The sequence below is a fragment of the Mytilus californianus genome, unplaced genomic scaffold, assembly GCF_021869535.1.
Source record: "Mytilus californianus isolate M0D057914Y unplaced genomic scaffold, xbMytCali1.0.p SCAF_15, whole genome shotgun sequence".
NCBI classification, from domain to species: Eukaryota; Metazoa; Mollusca; class Bivalvia; order Mytilida; family Mytilidae; genus Mytilus; species Mytilus californianus.
In genome coordinates, this window is record NW_026262637.1 from 18,888,228 (window position 1) to 18,908,935 (window position 20,708).

General features: G+C 32.9%; 1 protein-coding gene across 1 annotated transcript; it reads right to left on the reverse strand.

Moving 5' to 3' along the window:
- Positions 1 to 291: 291 nt before the first annotated feature.
- LOC127725608 (putative inhibitor of apoptosis) lies at positions 292 to 13,245 on the reverse strand. The gene is made up of 6 exons (XM_052232696.1): positions 13,159 to 13,245; positions 10,146 to 10,320; positions 9,159 to 9,337; positions 2,865 to 3,033; positions 937 to 1,065; positions 292 to 579 (listed from the first exon to the last, which is right to left on the reverse strand). The coding sequence occupies exons 1-6, from the start codon at positions 13,162 to 13,164 to the stop codon at positions 398 to 400; spliced, it is 840 nt and encodes a 279-aa protein (XP_052088656.1). The 5' UTR covers positions 13,165 to 13,245; the 3' UTR covers positions 292 to 397.
- Between the last annotated feature and the right edge of the window lie 7,463 nt (positions 13,246 to 20,708).

Genomic DNA, 20,708 nt, shown 5'->3' on the forward strand with positions numbered 1-20,708 from the left:
ATTTTGAGGGTTAGACGAATGTAAATAGTGTATAATTTCATGCTTAAAGGTAGTCTTATCACAATCTACTTTGGGTACCCTGACCTGCTGTAAATGAGTAAAACTTCTTCCTATTTTTTTTTAATTAAACTTCAAAGTGATTTCACAGCATTTTGGGCGTCAATTAATGACAAAGAACATACACAAATGTTTACGATTTGTATAAATGACTTAGATGAACCCTCTTGGGATTGGCCATAGATGACATTTGAGATATATAGGCTCTATCTTGGTATATAACGAACTTGAATATATTCTTAAATAATATTTTTAATTTTTTAAAGCAATAATAAATAAATACTGGCTCTTCAAACAAAATTGATATGATTTCATAAACTTATTCAATGTCATTGAGAACTCAGGACATAAACACTTTAACAGTGGCTTTCACAAGAGTTTTACACACTATACAATATTTCACTGCTGGTCCACAGTCTTTACATGTCACTAAATGTCCACATGGTAAGAAAGCCACTTCGGCTGAAGTTCGTTGACAAATTTTGCAGAAAATTTTTTCTTTCAAATCAACGTTTTCTTTTTCTGAAATTAGATATTCCATCACAAGTAATGAAAACAATCATTTCCTTTAAAAATACATAAACAATCAATTACTTACAATTGCAAATACTTTTAAGATATTTTGGTACATCGTATTTTGTTCAATAAAACACTTAAAACTTCTTAAATGCTGAAACCAAACACTAAAGACCTCCTCGTTAAAATCATTATCCTCAACAAAGTGTAATGCTAATGATTGTTACTCCTTGTATCTCTCCTCTAACATCACTTTGTTATAAAAGATTATTTTAATAATTCAATGTAACTTTATTCGTACATTTATAAAATCATTAATATTTTAAATGTAAGCACCAAAGCCATGTACATAGTTATACATACCAATCTCAATAAAAGAGTCGTCATTTTCTTGCGTTTTACTTCCATTCGTACTATCTTCAATGTCGCTTACTAATAAATGTTTCAATTGTAATATTTTCGTCAATAACTGGAGTGCTGTTACATGTGTTCCTATAAATAAATAAATTAAATTAAATATTTAAAAGTCACAATTCCTGAGGGAATATATTTTCAAAATCATCAAAATTAGCTGAAACGGTGACCTTATTTGAATAATTTGAAATTGAAAAGAGTACAATAATTTTGACGTGTTGGTAAATAGGTATATAAGAGATTCCGTTACGAACATACACATTCATTATGGACATTTGGCTATAGCTGGGAAACGTTATTATTTATAGTTTATACTTGGTAAGGGTTAAAAGTTCTCCGATCAACCTTTTAAATCTTGGTTTAGTTTACGTTATCGATTCTTTTCTTATCCATATATATAGTTATAGAAACTATCCTATTCTAGGTATACTTATTTCATTTACCAATTTATATAAAAACTGTGTTAAGGATATCAGGAACTTTTAATATGTTTTATTTTGTCTTTCATTGACATTTTTCCATAAATGATGGTAACCATCATTCCTAGATATCATAACTTCTTGTTAATTAGTAGAAGAGAAGGGATTTATAATATCAATTCATGATACAAAATTCCTATATACACGGAACAGCGCTTTTATTGCTATTCTTGCTGGCGCCAGTTTGTGGGAAATTGTTTATACCTTGTCAATAACGCCAAGTCCTTTAACCGCAGATGTTCGGTCAAATCAAAAAATAACAGCATAAAACGGTCAAATTATTCATATTTTGATCAATAATCTCATTGTAAATACAGAAACAATATAAATATAATATTTACTTTTTTTTTTCATTGTTGTGTACAGTTAATTTTTGTGTTGTGCTGTTGCATCACTGCCCCAAACAGGTTTAATCCCGCCTTATTCTGTATGTGCCTGTCCAAAGCCGGGGGCCTGTAATTCAGTGGTTGTCGTTTGTTTCTGTATTTTATATTTGATTTTCGATTATTGCTTTGTACATACACCAGGCCGTTAGTTTTCGCGTTTGAATTGTTTTACATTTGTCATCTTGGGGCCTATTATAGCTTGCTATGCGGAATCGGTTTTGCTCATTGTTGAAGGCCGTACGGTGATCTATAGTTGCTATCTTTTACGTCATGTGGACTCTGGTTGAAAGTTGTCGTATAGGCAATAATCCCCCAATGGTGACTGGGGACTAGAAATATTGTCACTCTTGGACTTCTTCCGACCGGCAGAAATACCCTTGCCAAAGTAGGGCGTCCGTTTGGTTGTGCGGGATGTACAAGTTCGCAGCCATGTCCGATCAGAATGGGGACGTTAAATCCGAAACCTCGTGCAAAGAGAGAGCCACGCTCTTCGCACGTTAAGAACCCTTGTAACTCTTTGAGGGATCTGTAGGTGGCCTGTTGCAAGGCAAAATTTCTGTCCCTATCCAATATATCCTCAATATCCAGTGGCAGTCCAATTTTCCCCGACATTCTACCCGAACGGCCTCTATTACAGGACCCAACTAATGTATTTATTATTAAATTTGTTCTCGTCCTGAATATGCATGAAATATTTGCCACTGGACGTTATGCATCCAACAATCAATCAATCAATCATTGGCAATCATACAACATCTTCTTGGTTTAAACAACAGCTTGACAAATCAAGATGTTTGTTATAAATATGTTGGAAGGTTAGATGATGGTATTTAGTTGACATGTAAGTTTATACATGGTTGTGTCACACTTCCTATCCTGTTTATTTACCATTGAAATGTTCTTATTTATTTTATGTTTTTTTACATATGTGCTAGCGCATGTGTCACTACAAAATGACAAAGTAAAACTCAGTGGTACAATTTGTGTTGTCTTAATGTTACTGTATGCTTACTGGTTTCTTTGCTACATAATTCTAAGGCATTTCTAACATCGGATCGATTATATCCTAAGTGAAGTACTGCCTTGGCTGCAATGATGAAGTCGAGATTTGTATTTTCTAGAGTTACTGCATTTTCGCCACTTTCTCCGAGATCTTGGCCTATGTATATAGGCAACTGAAGCTGTTTAAACATATGAGATCAAGTTTTATTGAAACATTTGAATATTCATATTTAGCCAAAAAGTAGTCAACATTAATTTTATGCCAACATTTTTTCATGTCAGCTTTAAAATTAAAACGACTGGCACGTTTCCAATAAAGAATATAAAAAGTACTTCGAATACAATTCTTTATCAGCTTCATCCGGAATTATTTTTTTTGTCTCTTTTTTAATTTTCATTTCAAATTCTAATTCATTAAGAGAACAGTATAAGCTGCCAGTTCCAATTTAAGTTGTACCTTATCTTTAAACTAGAATAGTCTGCAGTCGTAATAAATGCAGTTTCAATTTTCAATTGAAATCTGAAATTTCATATGAGATGTTTTGAGTCTTCCGAATATTTATAATAACTAGAGGCTCTAAAGAGCCTGTGTCGCTCACCTTGGTCTATGTGCATATTAAACAAAGGACACAGATGGATTCATGACAAGATTGTGTTTCGGTGATGGTGATGTGTTTGTAGATCTTACTTTACTGAACATTCTTGCTCCTTACTATTATCTCTATCTATAATGAACTTGGCCCAGTAGTTACAGTGGAAAATATTATGTAAAAATTTACAAAAATTTACAAAATTTATGAAAATTGTAAAAAATTTACTATAAAGGGCAATAACTCCTTAAGGGGACAATTGACAATTTTGATCATGTTGACTTATTTGTAGATCTTACTTTGCTGTACATTATTGCCGTTTACAGTTTATCTCTATCTATAATAATATTCAAGATAATAACCAAAAGCTGCCAAATTTTCTTAAAATTACCAATTCAGGGGCAGCAACCCAACAACGTGTTGCCTGATTGGTCTGAAAATTTCAGGGCAGATAGATGTTGACCTAATGAACAATTTTATCCCATCAGATTTGCTCTAAATGCTTTGGTTTCAGAGATATGAGCCAAAAACTGCATTTTACCCTATGTACTATTTTTTAGCCATGTCGGCCATCTTGGTAAGCAGGCCGGGTCACCGGACACATTTTTTAAACTAGATACTCCAATGATGATTGTGGCCAAGTTTGGTTAAATTTGGCCAAGTAGTTTCAGAGGAGAAGATTTTTGTAAAAGATTACAAAAATTTACGAAAAATGGTTAAAAATTGACTATAAAGGGCAATAACTCCTTAAGGGGTCAACTGACCATTTTGGTCAAGTTGACTTATTTGTAGATCTTACTTTGCTGAACATTATTACTGTTTACAGTTTATCTCTATCTATAATAATATTCAAGATAATAACCAAAAACTGCAAAATTTTCTTGAAATTACCAAGTCAGGGGCAGCAACCCAACAACGGTTTGTCCGGTTCATCTGAAAATTTCAGGGCAGATAGATCCTGACCTGATAAACAATTTAACCCCTGTCAGATTTGCTCTAAATGCTTTGGTTTCAGATATATAAGCCAAAATCTACATTTTACCCCTATGTTCTATTTTTAGCCATGGCGGCCATCTTGATTGGTTGGCCGGGTCACTGGACACATTTTTTAAACTAGATACCCCAATGATGATTGTGGCCAAGTTTGGTTAAATTTGGCCAAGTAGTTTCAGAGAAGAAGATTTTTGTAAAAGATTAAAAAAATTTACGAAAAATGGTTAAAAATTGACTATAAAGGGCAATAACTCCTTAAGGGGTCAACTGACCATTTGGGTCAAGTTGACTTATTTGTAGATCTTATTTTGCTGAACATTATTGCTGTTTACAGTTTATCTCTATCTATAATAATATTCAAGATAATAACCAAAAACTGCAAAATTTTCTTAAAATTACCAAATCAGGGGCAGCAACCTAACAACAGTTTGTCCGGTTCATCTGAAAATTTCAGGGCAGATAGATCTTGACCTGATAAACAATTTTACCCCCGTCAGATTTGCTCTAAATGCTTTGGTTTCAGATATATAAGCCAAAATCTACATTTTACCCCTATGTTCTATTTTTAGTCATGGCGGCCATCTTGGTTGGTTGGCTGTGTCACCGGACACATTTTTTAAACCAGATACCCCAATGATGAATTGTGGCCAAGTTTGGTTAAATTTGGCGAAGTAGTTTCAGAGAAGAAGATTTTTGTAAAAGATTACAAAAATTTACGAAAAATGGTTAAAAATTGACTATAAAGGGCAATAACTCCTTAAGGGGTCAACTGACCATTTTGATCAAGTTGACTTATTTGTAGATCTTACTTTGCTGAACATTATTGCTGTTTACAGTTTATCTCTATCTATAATAATATTCAAGATAATAACCAAAAACTGCAAAATTTTCTTAAAATTACCAAATCAGGGGCAGCAACCCAACAACGGCTTGTCCGATTCATCTGAAAATTTCAGGGCAGATAGATCTTGACCTGATAAACAATTTTCCCCAATTAGATTTGCTCTAAATGCTTTGGTTTCAGATATATAAGCCAAAATCTACATTTTACCCCTATGTTCTATTTTTAGCCATGGCGGCCATCTTCGTTGGTTGGCCGGGTCACTGGACACATTTTTTAAACTAGATACCCCAATGATGATTGTGGCCACGTTTGGTTAAATTTGGCCAAGTAGTTTCAGAGAAGAAGATTTTTGTAAAAGATTACAAAAATTTACGAAAAATGGTTAAAAATTGACTATAAAGGGCAATAACTCCTTAAGGGGTCAACTGACCATTTTGATCAAGTTGACTTATTTGTAGATCTTACTTTGCTGAACATTATTGCTGTTTACAGTTTATCTCTATCTATAATAATATTCAAGATAATAACCAAAAACTGCAAAATTTTCTTAAAATTACCAAATCAGGGGTAGCAACCCAACAACGGCTTGTCCGATTCATCTGAAAATCTACATTTTACCCCTATGTTCTATTTTTAGCCATGGCGGCCATCTTCGTTGGTTGGCCGGGTCACTGGACACATTTTTTAAACTAGATACCCCAATGATGATTGTGGCCACGTTTGGTTAAATTTGGCCAAGTAGTTTCAGAGAAGCTGAATAATAAATATTCAAGATAATAACCAAAAACTGCAAAATTTTCTTAAAATTACCAAATCAGGGGTAGCAACCCAACAACGGCTTGTCCGATTCATCTGAAAATTTCAGGGCAGATAGATCTTGACCTGATAAACAATTTTACCCCAATTAGATTTGCTCTAAATGCTTTTGTTTCAGATATATAAGCCAAAATCTACATTTTACCCCTATGTTCTATTTTTAGCCATGGCGGCCATCTTGGTTGGTTGGCCGGGTCACTGGACATATTTTTTAAACTAGATACCCCAATGATGATTGTGGTTAAATTTGGCGAAGTAGTTTCAGAGGAGAAGATTTTTGTAAAAGATTACAAAAATTTACGAAAAATGGTTAAAAATTGACTACAAAGGGCAATAACTCCTTAAGGGGTCAAATAACCATTTTGGTCATGACAACTTATTTGTAGATCTTACTTTGCTGAACATTATTGCTGTTTACAGTTTATCTCTATCTATAATAATATTCAAGATAATAACCAATAAAATGCTCCGCAGGGCGCAGCTTGATACGACCGCAGAGGTCGAACCCTGAACAGTTGGGGCAAGTATGGATACAACATTCAAGCTTGATACAGCTTTGCATTTGGATTGTGATTAAATATTTGACACAGCATAGGTTTCTGACACAGAATGAATGTGGTCTAAGAACTTAAAAATTTTAAATTGGACATTCACCTATTATGGTCCAATATCCAAAATCTAAATACATGGTTAGATTCAGCATATCAAAGAACCCCAAGAATTCAATTTTTGATGAAATCAAACAAAGTTTAATTTTGGACCCTTTTGACCTCAATGTGGACAAAGTTGATAACAGGGCCCAAAAATCAAAAATCTAAATACATGGTTAGATTCAGCATATCAAAGAACCCCATATATTCAATTTTTGTTGAAATCAAACAAAGTTTAATTTTGGACCCCGATTTGGACCAACTTGAAAACTGGGCCCATAATCAAAAATCTAAATACATGTTTAGATTCAGCATATCAAAGAACCCTAAGAATTCATTTTTTGTTAAAATCAAACTAAGTTTAATTTTGGACCCTTTGGACATTAATGTAGACCAATTTGAAAACGGAATCAAAAATTAAGAATCTAAATACACGGTTAGATTCGGCATATCAAAGAACCCCAATAATTCAATTTTTGATGAAATCAAACAAAGTTTAATTTTGGACCCTTTGGACCTCAATGTGGACCAATTTAAAAACGGGGCCCAAAATCCAAAAACTAAATACACGGTTAGATTCAGCATATTAAAGAACCCCAAAAATTCAAGAATAAAACCCCATTGAAATTGGTCAAGAAATAAGCAATTTATACGAAGTATCTTCTTTTGCACAATACTGTGCAATTAAATATTTCTTGCTATTGTGCAATACTGTACAATTGACAATTTTTTGCTATTGCGCAATATTTTGCTATTTGATATTTCTTGCTATTGAGCAATACTGTGCAATTGAAGATTTCTTGCTATTGCGCAATACTGTGCAATTGAAGATTTCTTGCTATTGTGCAATACTGTGCAATTGAAAATTTCTTGCTATTGCACAATACTTATTATATAATAATTTACACATCCTGTTTGGTGTGTATCTCCTACCATATCATTATTATTTGCTTTTAAATATAAATCAGAAATAACCAACTTAAAATGGAAAATTTTAAAAGAAAAAAAAAGGAAAAAAAGAATCCCCCCCCCCCAATTGTTTGAACCCCCTTATGATTCATCACCCCCAAACTTAATCCCAGCCTTCCCTTTGTGGTATGGTACCTTGCAGTACAATTTCAGAGAGATCCATACACTTGAACACAAGTTATTGTCTGGAAACTAGGAAAATGTGTTTTTCGGCCCCTTTTTGGCCCCAAATTCCTAAACGTTTAGGGCAATTACCCCCAAACTCAAACCCAGCTTTCCCTTTGTGATATGGAACCTTGTAGTACAATTTCAGAAAGATCCATACACTTACACACAAGTTATTGTCCTGAAACTAGAAAAATGCTTGTTTTTTGCCCCTTTTTGGCCCCTAATTCCTAAAATATTGAGGCAATTACCCCCATCATCAATCCCAGCATTCCCTTTGTGGTATGGTACGTTGCAGTACAATTTCAGAGAGATCCATACACTTGAACACAAGTTATTGTCTGGAAACTAGAAAAATGCTTATTTTTGGCCCCTTTTTGGCCCCCAATTCCTAAACGTTTCGGCAATTACCCCCAAACTCAATTCCAGATTTCCCTTTGTGATATGGAACCTTGTAGTACAATTTCAGAAAGATCCATACGCTTACACACAAGTTATTGTCATGAAACTAGAAAAATGCTTGTTTTTTGCCCCTTTTTTTGCCCCTAATTCCTAAAATTTTGAGGCAATTACCCCCAAAATCAATCCCAGCATTCCTTTTGTGATATGGAACCTTGTGGTACAATGTCAGAGAGATCCATACACTAACACACAAGTTATGTCTGGAAGTTACAAAAATGCTTATTTTTGGCCCCTTTTTGGCCCCTAATTCCTTTACTGTTGGTACCATAACCCTCAAAATCAATCCCAACCTTCCTTTTGTGGTATTGAACCTTGTGGTAAAATTTCATAGACATCCATTCACTTAAACTAAAGTTAGAGTGCGAAAACCAATGTGTCTTCGGACGACGCCGGACGACGCCAGACGACGACGACGACGACGACGACGACGACGACGACGACGACGACGCCAACGTCATACCAATATACGACCACAAAAATTTTTTTGCGATCGTATAAAAACTGCAAAATTTCCTTAAAATTACCAATTCAGGGGCAGCAATCTAACAACGGGTTGTCCGATTCATCTGAAAATTTCAGGGCATCTTGGTTGGTTGACCGGATCACCGGACACATTTTTTAAAATAGATACCCCAATGATGATTGTGACCAAGTTTGGTTAAATTTGACCCAGTAGTTTCAGAGGAGAAGATTTTTGTAAAAGTTAACAGACGACGCCGGACGACGACGACGACGACGACGGACGCAAAGTGATGAGAAAAGCTCACTTGGCCCTTCGGGCCAGGTGAGCTAAAAATGACGAAATGAATACTCACCGAACGTTCATATTGAGCTGAAACATTGTTTTCTGATTTGGTCTGTTCTCTGTCCGAAAATTTGTTAAGAAAATCACATTTAGGAAACCAGCGTTTATGTTCTGTCCACGGATCGTCTGATCTGTCCCAATTTCTTAAACCCCCTCCACAGTAGAAGCACCGAACAAGATCGCCTGTTCCTAGAGAGTAACAAATTATCAACTTTAATGGTTTGAATGTATCTTAAATAGATGTATAGTTAAATAATACAATACCTTTCCTTGGCACTTCTTTTGTAGATTGGTAAACTTCTGCTGTTCGATAATCTAAAGTATTCTGTCGGATAAATATTCGAAAAATCGCACAACATACCGTTGGAATTGGTTGACAACGTCCTGAACCATAGATTAATCAATGGCATGATGTTTTTTAAGTAAAAACAATGACAACCCAGAGTACTTCAGATACTGAAACTTTATACATATGTATATGAAGCATGAAATATTCTCGGTTGATGTTAAAACTCTATTAAGATATACCTTTGTCGGAATTTGTCGTAGATTTCATAGCTTAATCTTAAATTGCTCTGGCAGCAACAATTTTAAAGTATGGTTTTTGTTGAGTGTTGCAGACCGTACGGTCACCAATGATTGCTAACGAATAAGTTATTTAGTCTCTTGAGAAAAGTTGCCTCATTGTCAATCATACCACATCTTCTTATTTTATAAGCAAATGCAGTAATCAACGATGGCATTAATCGTGTATTATTTGACGTGACATACTAGTATGTATCAGAACTTACTGACTACAAAAATTGTGCAGGAGAACTTATGTTCATTACTTTAACACAATGATCATAATAATGCAGGAATATACTAGTATATAATTTAAAACATGAACATGATGTACATTTTTTAATCTTTTCAAAACGATATTAAAGCTTTCTTCACTGTTGAAAGTGTTGTATTTGATAGTAAAACTCAAAAGCTACCCTTTTTTAAAACAAACCTGTATAGAAGAATCCAGCATGTGCTAATATTTCTTTGGACTGTATAATGTTACTTTTCATATCACGGAATGTAGACAATCGACTTCTATAAGATCCGTACTGTGTATATTTAGCCCGCGTTGTTGTGATGCCCATGTTTGTTTCACCGACTGCATTGCTGTTTGCAGTTGTGCTCTGAAATTGAAGTTTTGAAAATACTAAATATATTTTGAAAGATATGTCCGCCGGTATGTAAGCATTACAACGTGTATTTGTTTATAATTAATACACGCGTTTAATGTTTATAATTCGTTAAAAGTATTTCTCTGGTTGAGTTGGAACTGACCATATTTAAATACGATCAATTCAAATATGACTGCATTGCTGTTTGCAGTTGTGCTCTGAAATTGAAGTTTTGAAAATACTAAATATATTTTTAAAGATATGTACGCCGGTATGTAAGCATTACAACGTGTATTTGTTTATAATTAATACACGCGTTTAATGTTTATAATTCGTTAAAAGTTTTTCTCTGGTTGAGTTGGAACTGACCATATTTAAATACGATCAATTCAAATATGTTGTGCTATAGTTTTGGCGGTTGTGTTATTTTAAGTTACTGTTATTCTAGGTGCAGCAAAGTTGTCCCACCTTCCCACCCGACAAAGTATATTTTTTCTTATGTTTTTTTTTATTTATATGATTTAGAATTTGTGTTAAAACTGAATCTTTGATTTTGTTTCTGTTTAAGTATTTTGCGTGCATAATGAAAATTGATTTTATTCTTGTAGATTGGTTTGTATTGCCATCACTTAAAGTGTTCGTCGTCCGTCAGGCGTCGTCATGCGTCGTTTTCGTCGTCGTCCGTAAACTTTTTCAGGGATCTTTTCCTCTAAAACTACTTAACCAATTTTGACCAAATTTGGGGTCAATGATCCTTATGGTATCTAGTATAAATTTCGTGTTTTATTCCGATCAGTCAACATACATGGCCACCATGGCTAAAAATAAAACATGAGGGTTAAACGCAGTTTTTAACTTTTATATCAAAAACTTAATCATTTAGAGCAAAACTGACAAAGGGTTAAAATGATCAACAGGTCAAGATCTTTTTTGTTGGTATTTTTTCATATGAATCAGATACCCCTATTTGAAGTTATTGTCCCTGAAATAGTAACTTTTATGAAATTTCTTAGTTTTTGGATATTATTTTGAAAACTATTATAGATGAAGAGAAATTTTCAATAGCAAAAATGTTCAGCAAAATAAAATATACCAATAAGTCTGAGGACCGAATTCATTAATTGATCCCTTATAGAAGTTAGTGTCCTTGAAAGACTATTTCTTTTAAACTTATAAGGTTTTTTTCATAAACTATGATATTAGTAGATAGACAGAAGCTTTGGTGAAAAAAATGTTCAGCAAAGTAAGACCCACAAATAAGTAAAAAAAAAATGAAAACAACACGTTATAAATTTCATGCGTCCGAAGCGCTTTTCTGGATTTACCTTCATCAGGAACGCTCAAAGCCGAATATTTGAAAGCTAAGAATGTATAAGGACCGAAAACGTTGAAGAGCTATAAACCAAAAAAGGACCTAAAAAAATAGCCAAATCCATCTATAAAAATTTCAGCAAAGTAAGACCTATAAATAGGTCAAACATGATCTAAATCGTCAATTGATTCATTGTAGGAGTTATTGCCCTTGAAAGATAATTTTTAGCTATTTTTTAAATATTTTTTTTCTGCAGAAACTATGATAGATAGAGAGAAGCTTTACTTGACAAACATGTTCAGCAAAGTAAGACCTACAAATAAGTCAACGTGGCCGAAATTGTAAATTTAAACTTTATAGGAGTTATTACCCTCGAAAGACATTTTTTTATTTTTTGCGGAAACTATGATAGATAGCGAGAAACTTCAAACAGCAAAAATGTTCAGCAAAGTAAAACCTACAAATAAGTCAACCATGATCCAAATCCAAATAGTCAATTGTTTCATTGTAGGAGTTATTGCCCTTGAAAGATTATTTTTGCCATATTATTTTGCAGACCCTACAATAGATACATCATAGAGAGAAACTTTAATGGCAAACATGTTCAGCAAAATAAGGCCTACAAGTAAGTCAAATAACTCTTTATATTAAAGAGTTATTGCCCTTGAAAAATTATTTTTACCCTTTTTTTTTTTTGCGGAAACTATGATAGATAGCGATAACTTCAAACAGCAAAAATGTTCAGCAAAGTAAGACCTACAAATAAGTCAAACATGATCGAAATCATCAATTGATCTCTTTAAGGAGTTGTTGTCAGTGAAAAAATGAATTTTACTTCTTTTTTAGTTTTTTATACAGAAACTATGACAGATAGAGACACTCTTTAAAAGGCAAAAATGTTCATCAAAGTAAAACCTACAAGTAGGTCAAATAGCCAAAATTATCAAATAACACTTTATATTAAAGAGTTATTACCCTTAAAAGTTTTTGTTTTTGTTATCTGCAGCAACCTAGGCAGTCAGTAACTGTTGAACTTAATTTTGCATTTGTCTTTAATAAAATTAAAGCTTTGCTGCACACTGTCAGGCCTATACAGGTGTTGAGTTTTTTGGCAAAAAATCCTTCGAAAAGTTAATTGTTTGACTCTAAATTTAATTTTACAAAAATGGCTTCAGTAGGGAAGTTATAAAATTTGAGTTTCTATGATTGCAAAAATTAAATCAGTAGGGAAGTAAAAACAGTATTTTTTTCCATATTGAAAACGAAAATAACACTTTCGTTGTTGTTGGTCAAAGCTGGAAAAATCCATTACCTACCTCTACACACTAACAAAAGATCAATAGTCAATGCCTACGTATATGTATTTCAAAGGCATTATTTACTAAATACTACATATAATTATAAAAAAACAGTGTCAATGTGTAATCGTTCTGTTAAAATACATGAAAAGAATCTACTTAATTATGTTTTAATTTTTAGATCAAAACATTTACGCAACAGTTGTAATATGTGTAGTGTAACAGGAAACAAACACTTACGTGCATTATTAGGAAAACATTACTTCTCTACCATTACAACAGCCGATACAGTCTATTTATATCATTAATGGATTTCCATTACGTGGATCTATAAATAAATGTACCTTGACTTTTAACATGTTTTTATACAAACAGAAATTGTTATTTAGATCTAATGTCATTATCAGTTATTTTCGGATATATATCTTTAACAGCAATGCAATTTGTAAACAACGCTGTTAAAGTACAAAGGGAGGGGTACAGATATTTATTAAATGCAAAGGACGTACCCTGTCGTCGTTGCTAGTAACATAATTTAATTTCAAATTTGAGACAAAAGCAGTGTTAGTTTCGTTTTTAATAGAAATAAATAGTTTTTTTGACTTTCCAACTGAAACAATTTTGTAATAAATGTAGATACAATTGTTTAATCCCCATCCCCCAAAAAAATGTCGCTTAGGGAGCTACCATTTGATTTTTAGGGATGGGGGGCTAGGATGAAAAATTTTGTCCTGCATTTTTTTTAGTTGTAATCTCTGTCCTGCCTTTTTATTTTTCACTCTATTCGGTCTTGCCTTTTTTTTATTAGTTTATCCTGACTTTGTTTTACATAAATTGTCATCCTGCTTTTTTTTTTTTTGCAAAGTTGCTCATCCTGCCTTTTTCTTTACTCAAAACTTCTGTCCTGCTTTTTTTTTTAAATTTCATCCTAGCCCCCCCCCCCCCCCCCCCCCCCCCCCCCCCCCATAAAAATCAAATGGTAGCTCCTTTATCATTTTGCTGTAAATTTGATAGTTGTGAGTGTTGTTTGAATTATGTACAAATGCACGATCTATATACCCTTTGGAAATTTTCTAGAGTTGCAAAGACACCAGACGTACCGGCTCCAATGAGTCAGTGACATGTTTTCACGGAGAAAAAATGGAATGCAGCTGTAAGTAATTATTTAAAACAAAGTTTCAAAAGAATAATAACATTACATTGAATGGCAATCTTAAGAGTGTGCTGCATAAAATAAAGTCCTTAGTACTATTGCTAGGGGTTGGATGTATTTTGTCCGAATAGCAGAAATAGGCTGTCATCAGAACCAAGATAATAACATTAAACGACAAGAATATTTCTGCATGTTTATTTTCATTTCCTTTAATTAGTTCTCAAATTGAAATTAAAACGTAATTTCCCACAGCGTTTCAATGTTAACATTGGCCTTTGTCGGCGGCCTTGTCGACCTTTTCAAAATAATATCCCTTGTTACATTTCTTTACAAGAACATCACACTCAAGTCACGTTCTAACAGGAATTTCCAGAAATATTGGACAATATATCAGACCACACTATCACCCGACTCCTCCGAAAAATAAATCTTCATTTGATACTTAAATTACCAAAATATATGGAGTTTTTTGCTCCATGTTCAAGGCCTCACTGTGACTTTTAGATGAAGTACAGCAATAAAAGCGTTGTTCCTTTGCTTTTTGTGCGTTTTTTTGCTGTGCATGTACTGATTTTGTGTCATGGATGGACACCCCATATCCTTTGTTTTTCTATTATAGAAACAAAGACAAACAACAACGAACACCACATGGTCAAGATAGCCTGATTTTGGTATTGGCACAACATGAGATTAATTTAAACCAGTTTTACGTGCACATACCCATTCCCTTTGTATATCTATCTAGAACAAATGTCGTAAAAGTAAAACACACATCAAAAAAGCCATGCAGCACATCTACCGACCAGATGACAACAGAAATAAAAAAAAAAAACAGCGAATAATTTGGAAAGCAGGATTAAAGTTATTGCAGGAAGATAGTTATGAAAGTAGTCACATTTGTGGTTGAATACTGACGCTCATGAAAACAAAAATATAGACATTTAACTCAAAAATGGTATTATAAAGTCTACTTGAAATAGGTCGTATTTGCGAGAGGTCAGTAAGTATTTAAAGTTGTCAAACGAAAGAAGAACGGAAGAACAAACCATTTTAACGGAATTAGTTAGTATTTTAGCCCTTGGTGTTGAAGTGAGTACTTGATTAGATAAGTACATTCAAAATAACATTTCTTCATGTTTGGTCTTGAAAAAAGCAAATATGAATATAAGGATATTTTGGGTACAAATCAATGAGACAACAACCAAACAACAAAAATAACCAAAAGACATCTAAAGGGCAACATAAAATTTTCAATAGAAGACAGTTATCTATTCAATACTTAATTCAGCTCTAAATTACTCCAAAGTCTATTAGTCTAGTTGTGAATAAATCAAACAGAAACAATCAAATATCTACCATTCACACGAAATTTTGAAAAAAAATGTTTTCCAGTAGGGTTTTATTGTAAACTTTGACTTCCATTGTATGCCGTATTGAATTTCTGATTGGCATCAAAGTTATAACATTTATAAAGGATCTTACAGGAACATATCTGGTATGTTTTATTTAAGGTGATTCAGTTGTTCTTCAATATAAGATCTTTGAAAATCGTACTAAAACCCCGTGGTAAGTACGTTCGCTGGGGACAATTTTGAATTTCCAATCGTCACAACTAATACTTGTTATGGACCTTCATTTGCTTCACAGGAACACACCTGTCAAGCATGGTATATTCTGGTTCTGTCGTTCTGGAGAAGAGGTTAAGCGAATCAGAATTTTGGAAAGGTCATATATTGAAAAATACATGTATCGTAGAAAGCAGCTATCCTATATATATGTTACAGGCATTTTCTAAATTTAGGCATTTTGTAGAATGACTGAACTTTCAGGCAATTTATAAAATGCCTAACCTTGACAGGCATTATATAAAATGACTAAAAATACCTAGTCATTTTGTAAAATGACTGAAATTTTGAAACACATTTCAACAAATTGAGTTTCAGGCAATTTGTAGAAAAAGGATATCATTGAGATGCAAAGTGAGCAAAACACAACAATTTGCAAAGAAAATAGCTTGGTTCGGTAAAATTAATTTATTCTTCAAAAACCAGCAGGGAAAGTTTGTATGTCATACATGACCATCAGAACGGAGCCTATTCTATGTTATGTCACACTTCGGACGCATGAAATTGATAAAGTGTTGGGGTTAATATTTTTTTTTTTTTTTTTTTTTATGTATCATATTACTACTAGTGGAGAGACTTAAACCATAACCGAAGCACCCGAAAAATAAAAAAAAATAACAATTACTTGTTTAAAAAACCTTTGTTTTTCTTAGTAATAACCCTTAAATCCAGAGCTAAAGTAACTTTATGATACTGGACGCACTAGATTCTTACCTTTTTTGGAAAAGTAAAACTTGTTTATTAATTGTATCCATAATAAGTATCGAATTGTTGTCAATGGACAACGAGAAGCAAACGATAAATACCCAATGGTCAGAATCATTCACAATGTTATATATAATGCTCACTACAATGCTTCATTAAACATTAATTAGCATAAGTAACGATAAACTTTATATCATTACTCCGTACACACTATATATCAATTAGTAATTCGTGCTTAATATCATGGGATACAGTCATTACAGTTAAGCGGTCAGCTGGCATCACATTACAAGAGTTTCAACTATGGATAAATGCACGATTATAAATGTCGGGGGCATAAAATTCATTACAGAAAATACCACGCTTAAAAAATATCCGGAAACACGATTAGGATTATTAAGCAAACAGTCTGTGGAATACATCTCTGAGAAAGGATTTTACTTCTTTGACCGCAACCCGGAACTGTTTAATATAATTTTAGACTTTTACCGGAATAATGAAGTTCACATTCCTTCGGGTACATGTGGTTCACTGGTGGAGAAAGAATTAGAATTTTGGAAGATACCTTTTGAAGGCATATCTGAGTGTTGCCGGTCAAGGTTTTTGAATTCTGAAAATGAACTGGAAACAATTAAAAAGATTAAACATGCTTTTGACATGCATAATACAACAGAGTTGGATGAGAATGAGACAAAACAATCGCGATTAAATAGGCTTTGGCTATTTTTGGAGGAACCCCTAACATCAACCCCTGCTAAGGTAACTTTATTTTCAAAACTTAATCTATCCGGTTTAATTTAAATGCCAAGTTAAAACTGCATTTAATTCTTAAATTCTCTGTTGATAAATTCAGAAATAATTAAAAAAAAAAAAAAAAACTAAGGTTCCAACTCCATCAGGTAAAGTTGGCCTTAGACAGAGGTATTTTGCTATTTTTATGTTTTGGTCATGTAAACTCTTCACGTGTAAAGTTCTTATGCGTGATTGGCTTTCAAATGTTTGGGTTTTGAGCGTTACTGATGAAAGTCAATCCAGAAAATCGCTTTAGACACACAAAATTATATTGACATATTCAAGAACATACAACACTTTATACTATACGCAAAATGAATTATTGAAATATATTTTTTTATTCAAATGATATTTGGGATTTTCCTTTTTCTCATTTTCGAATTTGCACTTATATAACCAAAATGAATTCCTAACTTTTTTCACCTCATATTGAGAGACACAATGTAAAACATCCATGTAGTGCCAATACAAATTTTGCCCGCTAACCCAACTTTTCTTTTCATAATTTTTTAACATATAGTTTAAAAAGCTATTTTTGAAAATCTGATAAAATCCTTGTTATTTTTTCATAGTTTTTGAAAGAAAAAAGGTGTCAACAATACATGTATGAAAAATCAAGAGATAATAATTTTTCCGCCAAATTTTCAATTGATTAAATCTCAAAAACAAGGACACGGACCTGTCATTTTTTTCCGCTTTTTAAGTTTTAAAAAGCTTGTTATTTTGAAACAGATGAGCGAATATCCTTAAAATATAAATCTCAAAAACACAAATACAACGGTCTTATTTCCATTTTCAAACAATGGACAACAGATCTTAGATTCACTGTAAAATAGTTGAAATACCAATCTTCAAAGTTAATTCTGATCCCAACTGAAGTTTTAAAAAATGGATAGTATTATATTGTCATATTTTTTTCAGGTTTACAACATATTATATTTACTGGTGGTTGTATTGTCAGCAATAATGGCATTTCTGTTCACCTGTGAAGAGATGCGAGAACAATACATTGATATTGATACGCTGATCAATATAACTAGTTCTGCTGGTTTTAATATTTATACCGATAGAAATAATCCTAAGGACGTACTACTTGCAACAACTAGATTACCAAATTGGTGGTATACACTCGACAGGTTTTTCTTGGGATTCTTCACGTTAGAATATTTTATTAGATTAATAGTTTGTCCAAGTAAGATCGAGTTCCTCAAAAATTGGTTGAACATAATGGATCTTATTCTGAACGTGTCGATGTGGACACGATTTTGTCTTGAATTGAACATTTCACTTGTCATGAACTCATACACCGCTGCGTGGATATTTGGAATGTCATACTGTATGATATCTCTAAGACTTATTCGAATTTTTAGAATATACAAACAGTACCTCGAACTTCGAGTATTACTGTTATCTCTCAAAACAAGTTTTAAAGAGCTGCTACTGTTACTAGTCACATTCATTGTCATATCTGCTCTATTTGCTAATTTCATATATTATGCAGAATATCACGAACCTACGACCTTTCCGTCTTCATTTTCTGGTCTTTGGTGGTCTGTTGTCACTATGACAACTGTTGGATATGGCGATGTTTACCCAAAATCAACGCCCGGAAAGATTGTTGGTTGTATATGCGCAGTATGTGGTCTTCTCATTTTGGCAATGCCCATAGCTATTATTGCAACAAATTTCAGTAACTACTACCAGAAAATGAAAGACATTAGTAAATTTAAGAAGAAAGTATATAATTGTTCCAGACAAAATAAAGTAAGCACCAGTACTTTAGATAACAAAGGTATTATCAATTGTTAACCACTTACGAGAATTGAAAATGTAAATATGTTATTGAAATGGTATTACTCTTAAAAAATCTTTTTGATACATATACAAGGAACTTATTCGGTAAATCAGCAAGAAGAAAAAAACATCAGTAAGACAGGTCATCACACAATGCTGAATTTCCTACATATCAGATAACTATAGGACAATCGGAAAATCAAATGACATCAATTATTTTTTTTAGTACTTTTTTATTATTTTTTTTTTAACATCTATATAAAAATTGTTGCCATTAGCAACAACGTCACCATATGTCAACTTGGTTCTGTTATAGTGTGAATAGCATGTAATTGATTCTTCCGTTTGGGAAAAAGACAAACACGTTAATCCTATAACAATTACTGAATAGATGTTATTAATTCAACTGTTACAATGTCATTAACATTTGAATTATGTAATTAATCTGTATTACGCTAATAGTAGGAATGGAACCTAATCAGCATATGTCCATCGAGAGGAACTTTGATACTCTGGACAAAACTATCACATAAACAATTATAATGGATACAATTATATAGACATTTTGATATATTTGCAGTAACGATTTCAAAGGAGGAGGAATTATTCAAGTTATGAAATATGGAGATATCGACATAACAATAAAGTTTATTGCAAAAAGGTTAATGTTAATGCCACAGTGACATCATTTTAATATTATAACCGGCATTCTAGATCAAAGCTTGCATTTTTGGGATAAGATTGCTGTCAAGCAATCTGAATACCTTTACCGTTGACTAGACGTTTTTTCTACTTTCCAAGACTCTCTTGTCAACTGTTTTGTGCATTACATTAAGGAACAACTCAGATTCTTCATATTGTTTTGTTTAAAAGAGTTAAACAAACAAACCAATTGAATTTAAACAATTATCCAGGATTTGACCCAGTTGATATGTAAAAGATCTAAGATTAAAGTTTCAATAATTTGTAGTCATCGATAACTTCGTCAAACTTTCATGGAATGTTGTGAACCTTGGACAGAAGTACTTCATGATAAAAAAAATGCATCTGAAGAAATATGTTTGATTGTTTTATTTTTCTACACTTTTACACTGAAAACACCACGCCGGAATACAACAAAAAATTAACTGATAAAAAGATACCAGGGTTATAATTTGGAACGCCAGACATGTGTTTCGTCTACATAAAACTCATCAGTGGCTCTTGACTCAAAACAATACATAAGCCAAATCAAATGCGAAGTTCAAGAACTTACAAAACATGGGCTAGTTTAACCCCTAAGGATTTTATTGTTTTATTAAATTTTGCCAATCGTTGTCTTAAGTAAATTTTTTTCAAGTATCAGATATGATCAGTATATGAGTTTTAATGTTCAGTTTAGTTTACTAGATAGAATTAAGACCTAAGGTTTATCATAATATATTCCATGATTTCCTTCTTTTCTCCTCTTAGGGACTTATAATTTTTTACCTGGGAAAGGGGGGGGGGGGGGGGCTGGTCAAAATGTAGGGGAAGTGGTCAATTTTTTCTCTGTAAGTGGAAAAGGGGCTTCAATTTTTTTATAAATTCAAAGTGGGGGATCAATTTTATCTCTAAAGAAAAATTTGTGAACTTTTGAATCTTCAAGTATATCCTACATATCATGTGTGTCAAAGGTCAGTGTTTTGCATGTTAAAATTTTGGCGTTTTTTTAAATGTTTTTAAGGAGGGGGGGATAAAAT

Bases quoted from the DNA above. Each gene is read 5' to 3' on its own strand.
- LOC127725608 (XM_052232696.1), bottom strand. The intron at 3,034-9,158 runs GTGAGTATTCAT...ATGTTTAAACAG, and splicing joins CAGCTCAATATGAACGTTCG to CTTCAGTTGCCTATATACAT. The intron at 1,066-2,864 runs GTAAGCATACAG...ATTTATTTATAG, and splicing joins ATTATGTAGCAAAGAAACCA to GAACACATGTAACAGCACTC.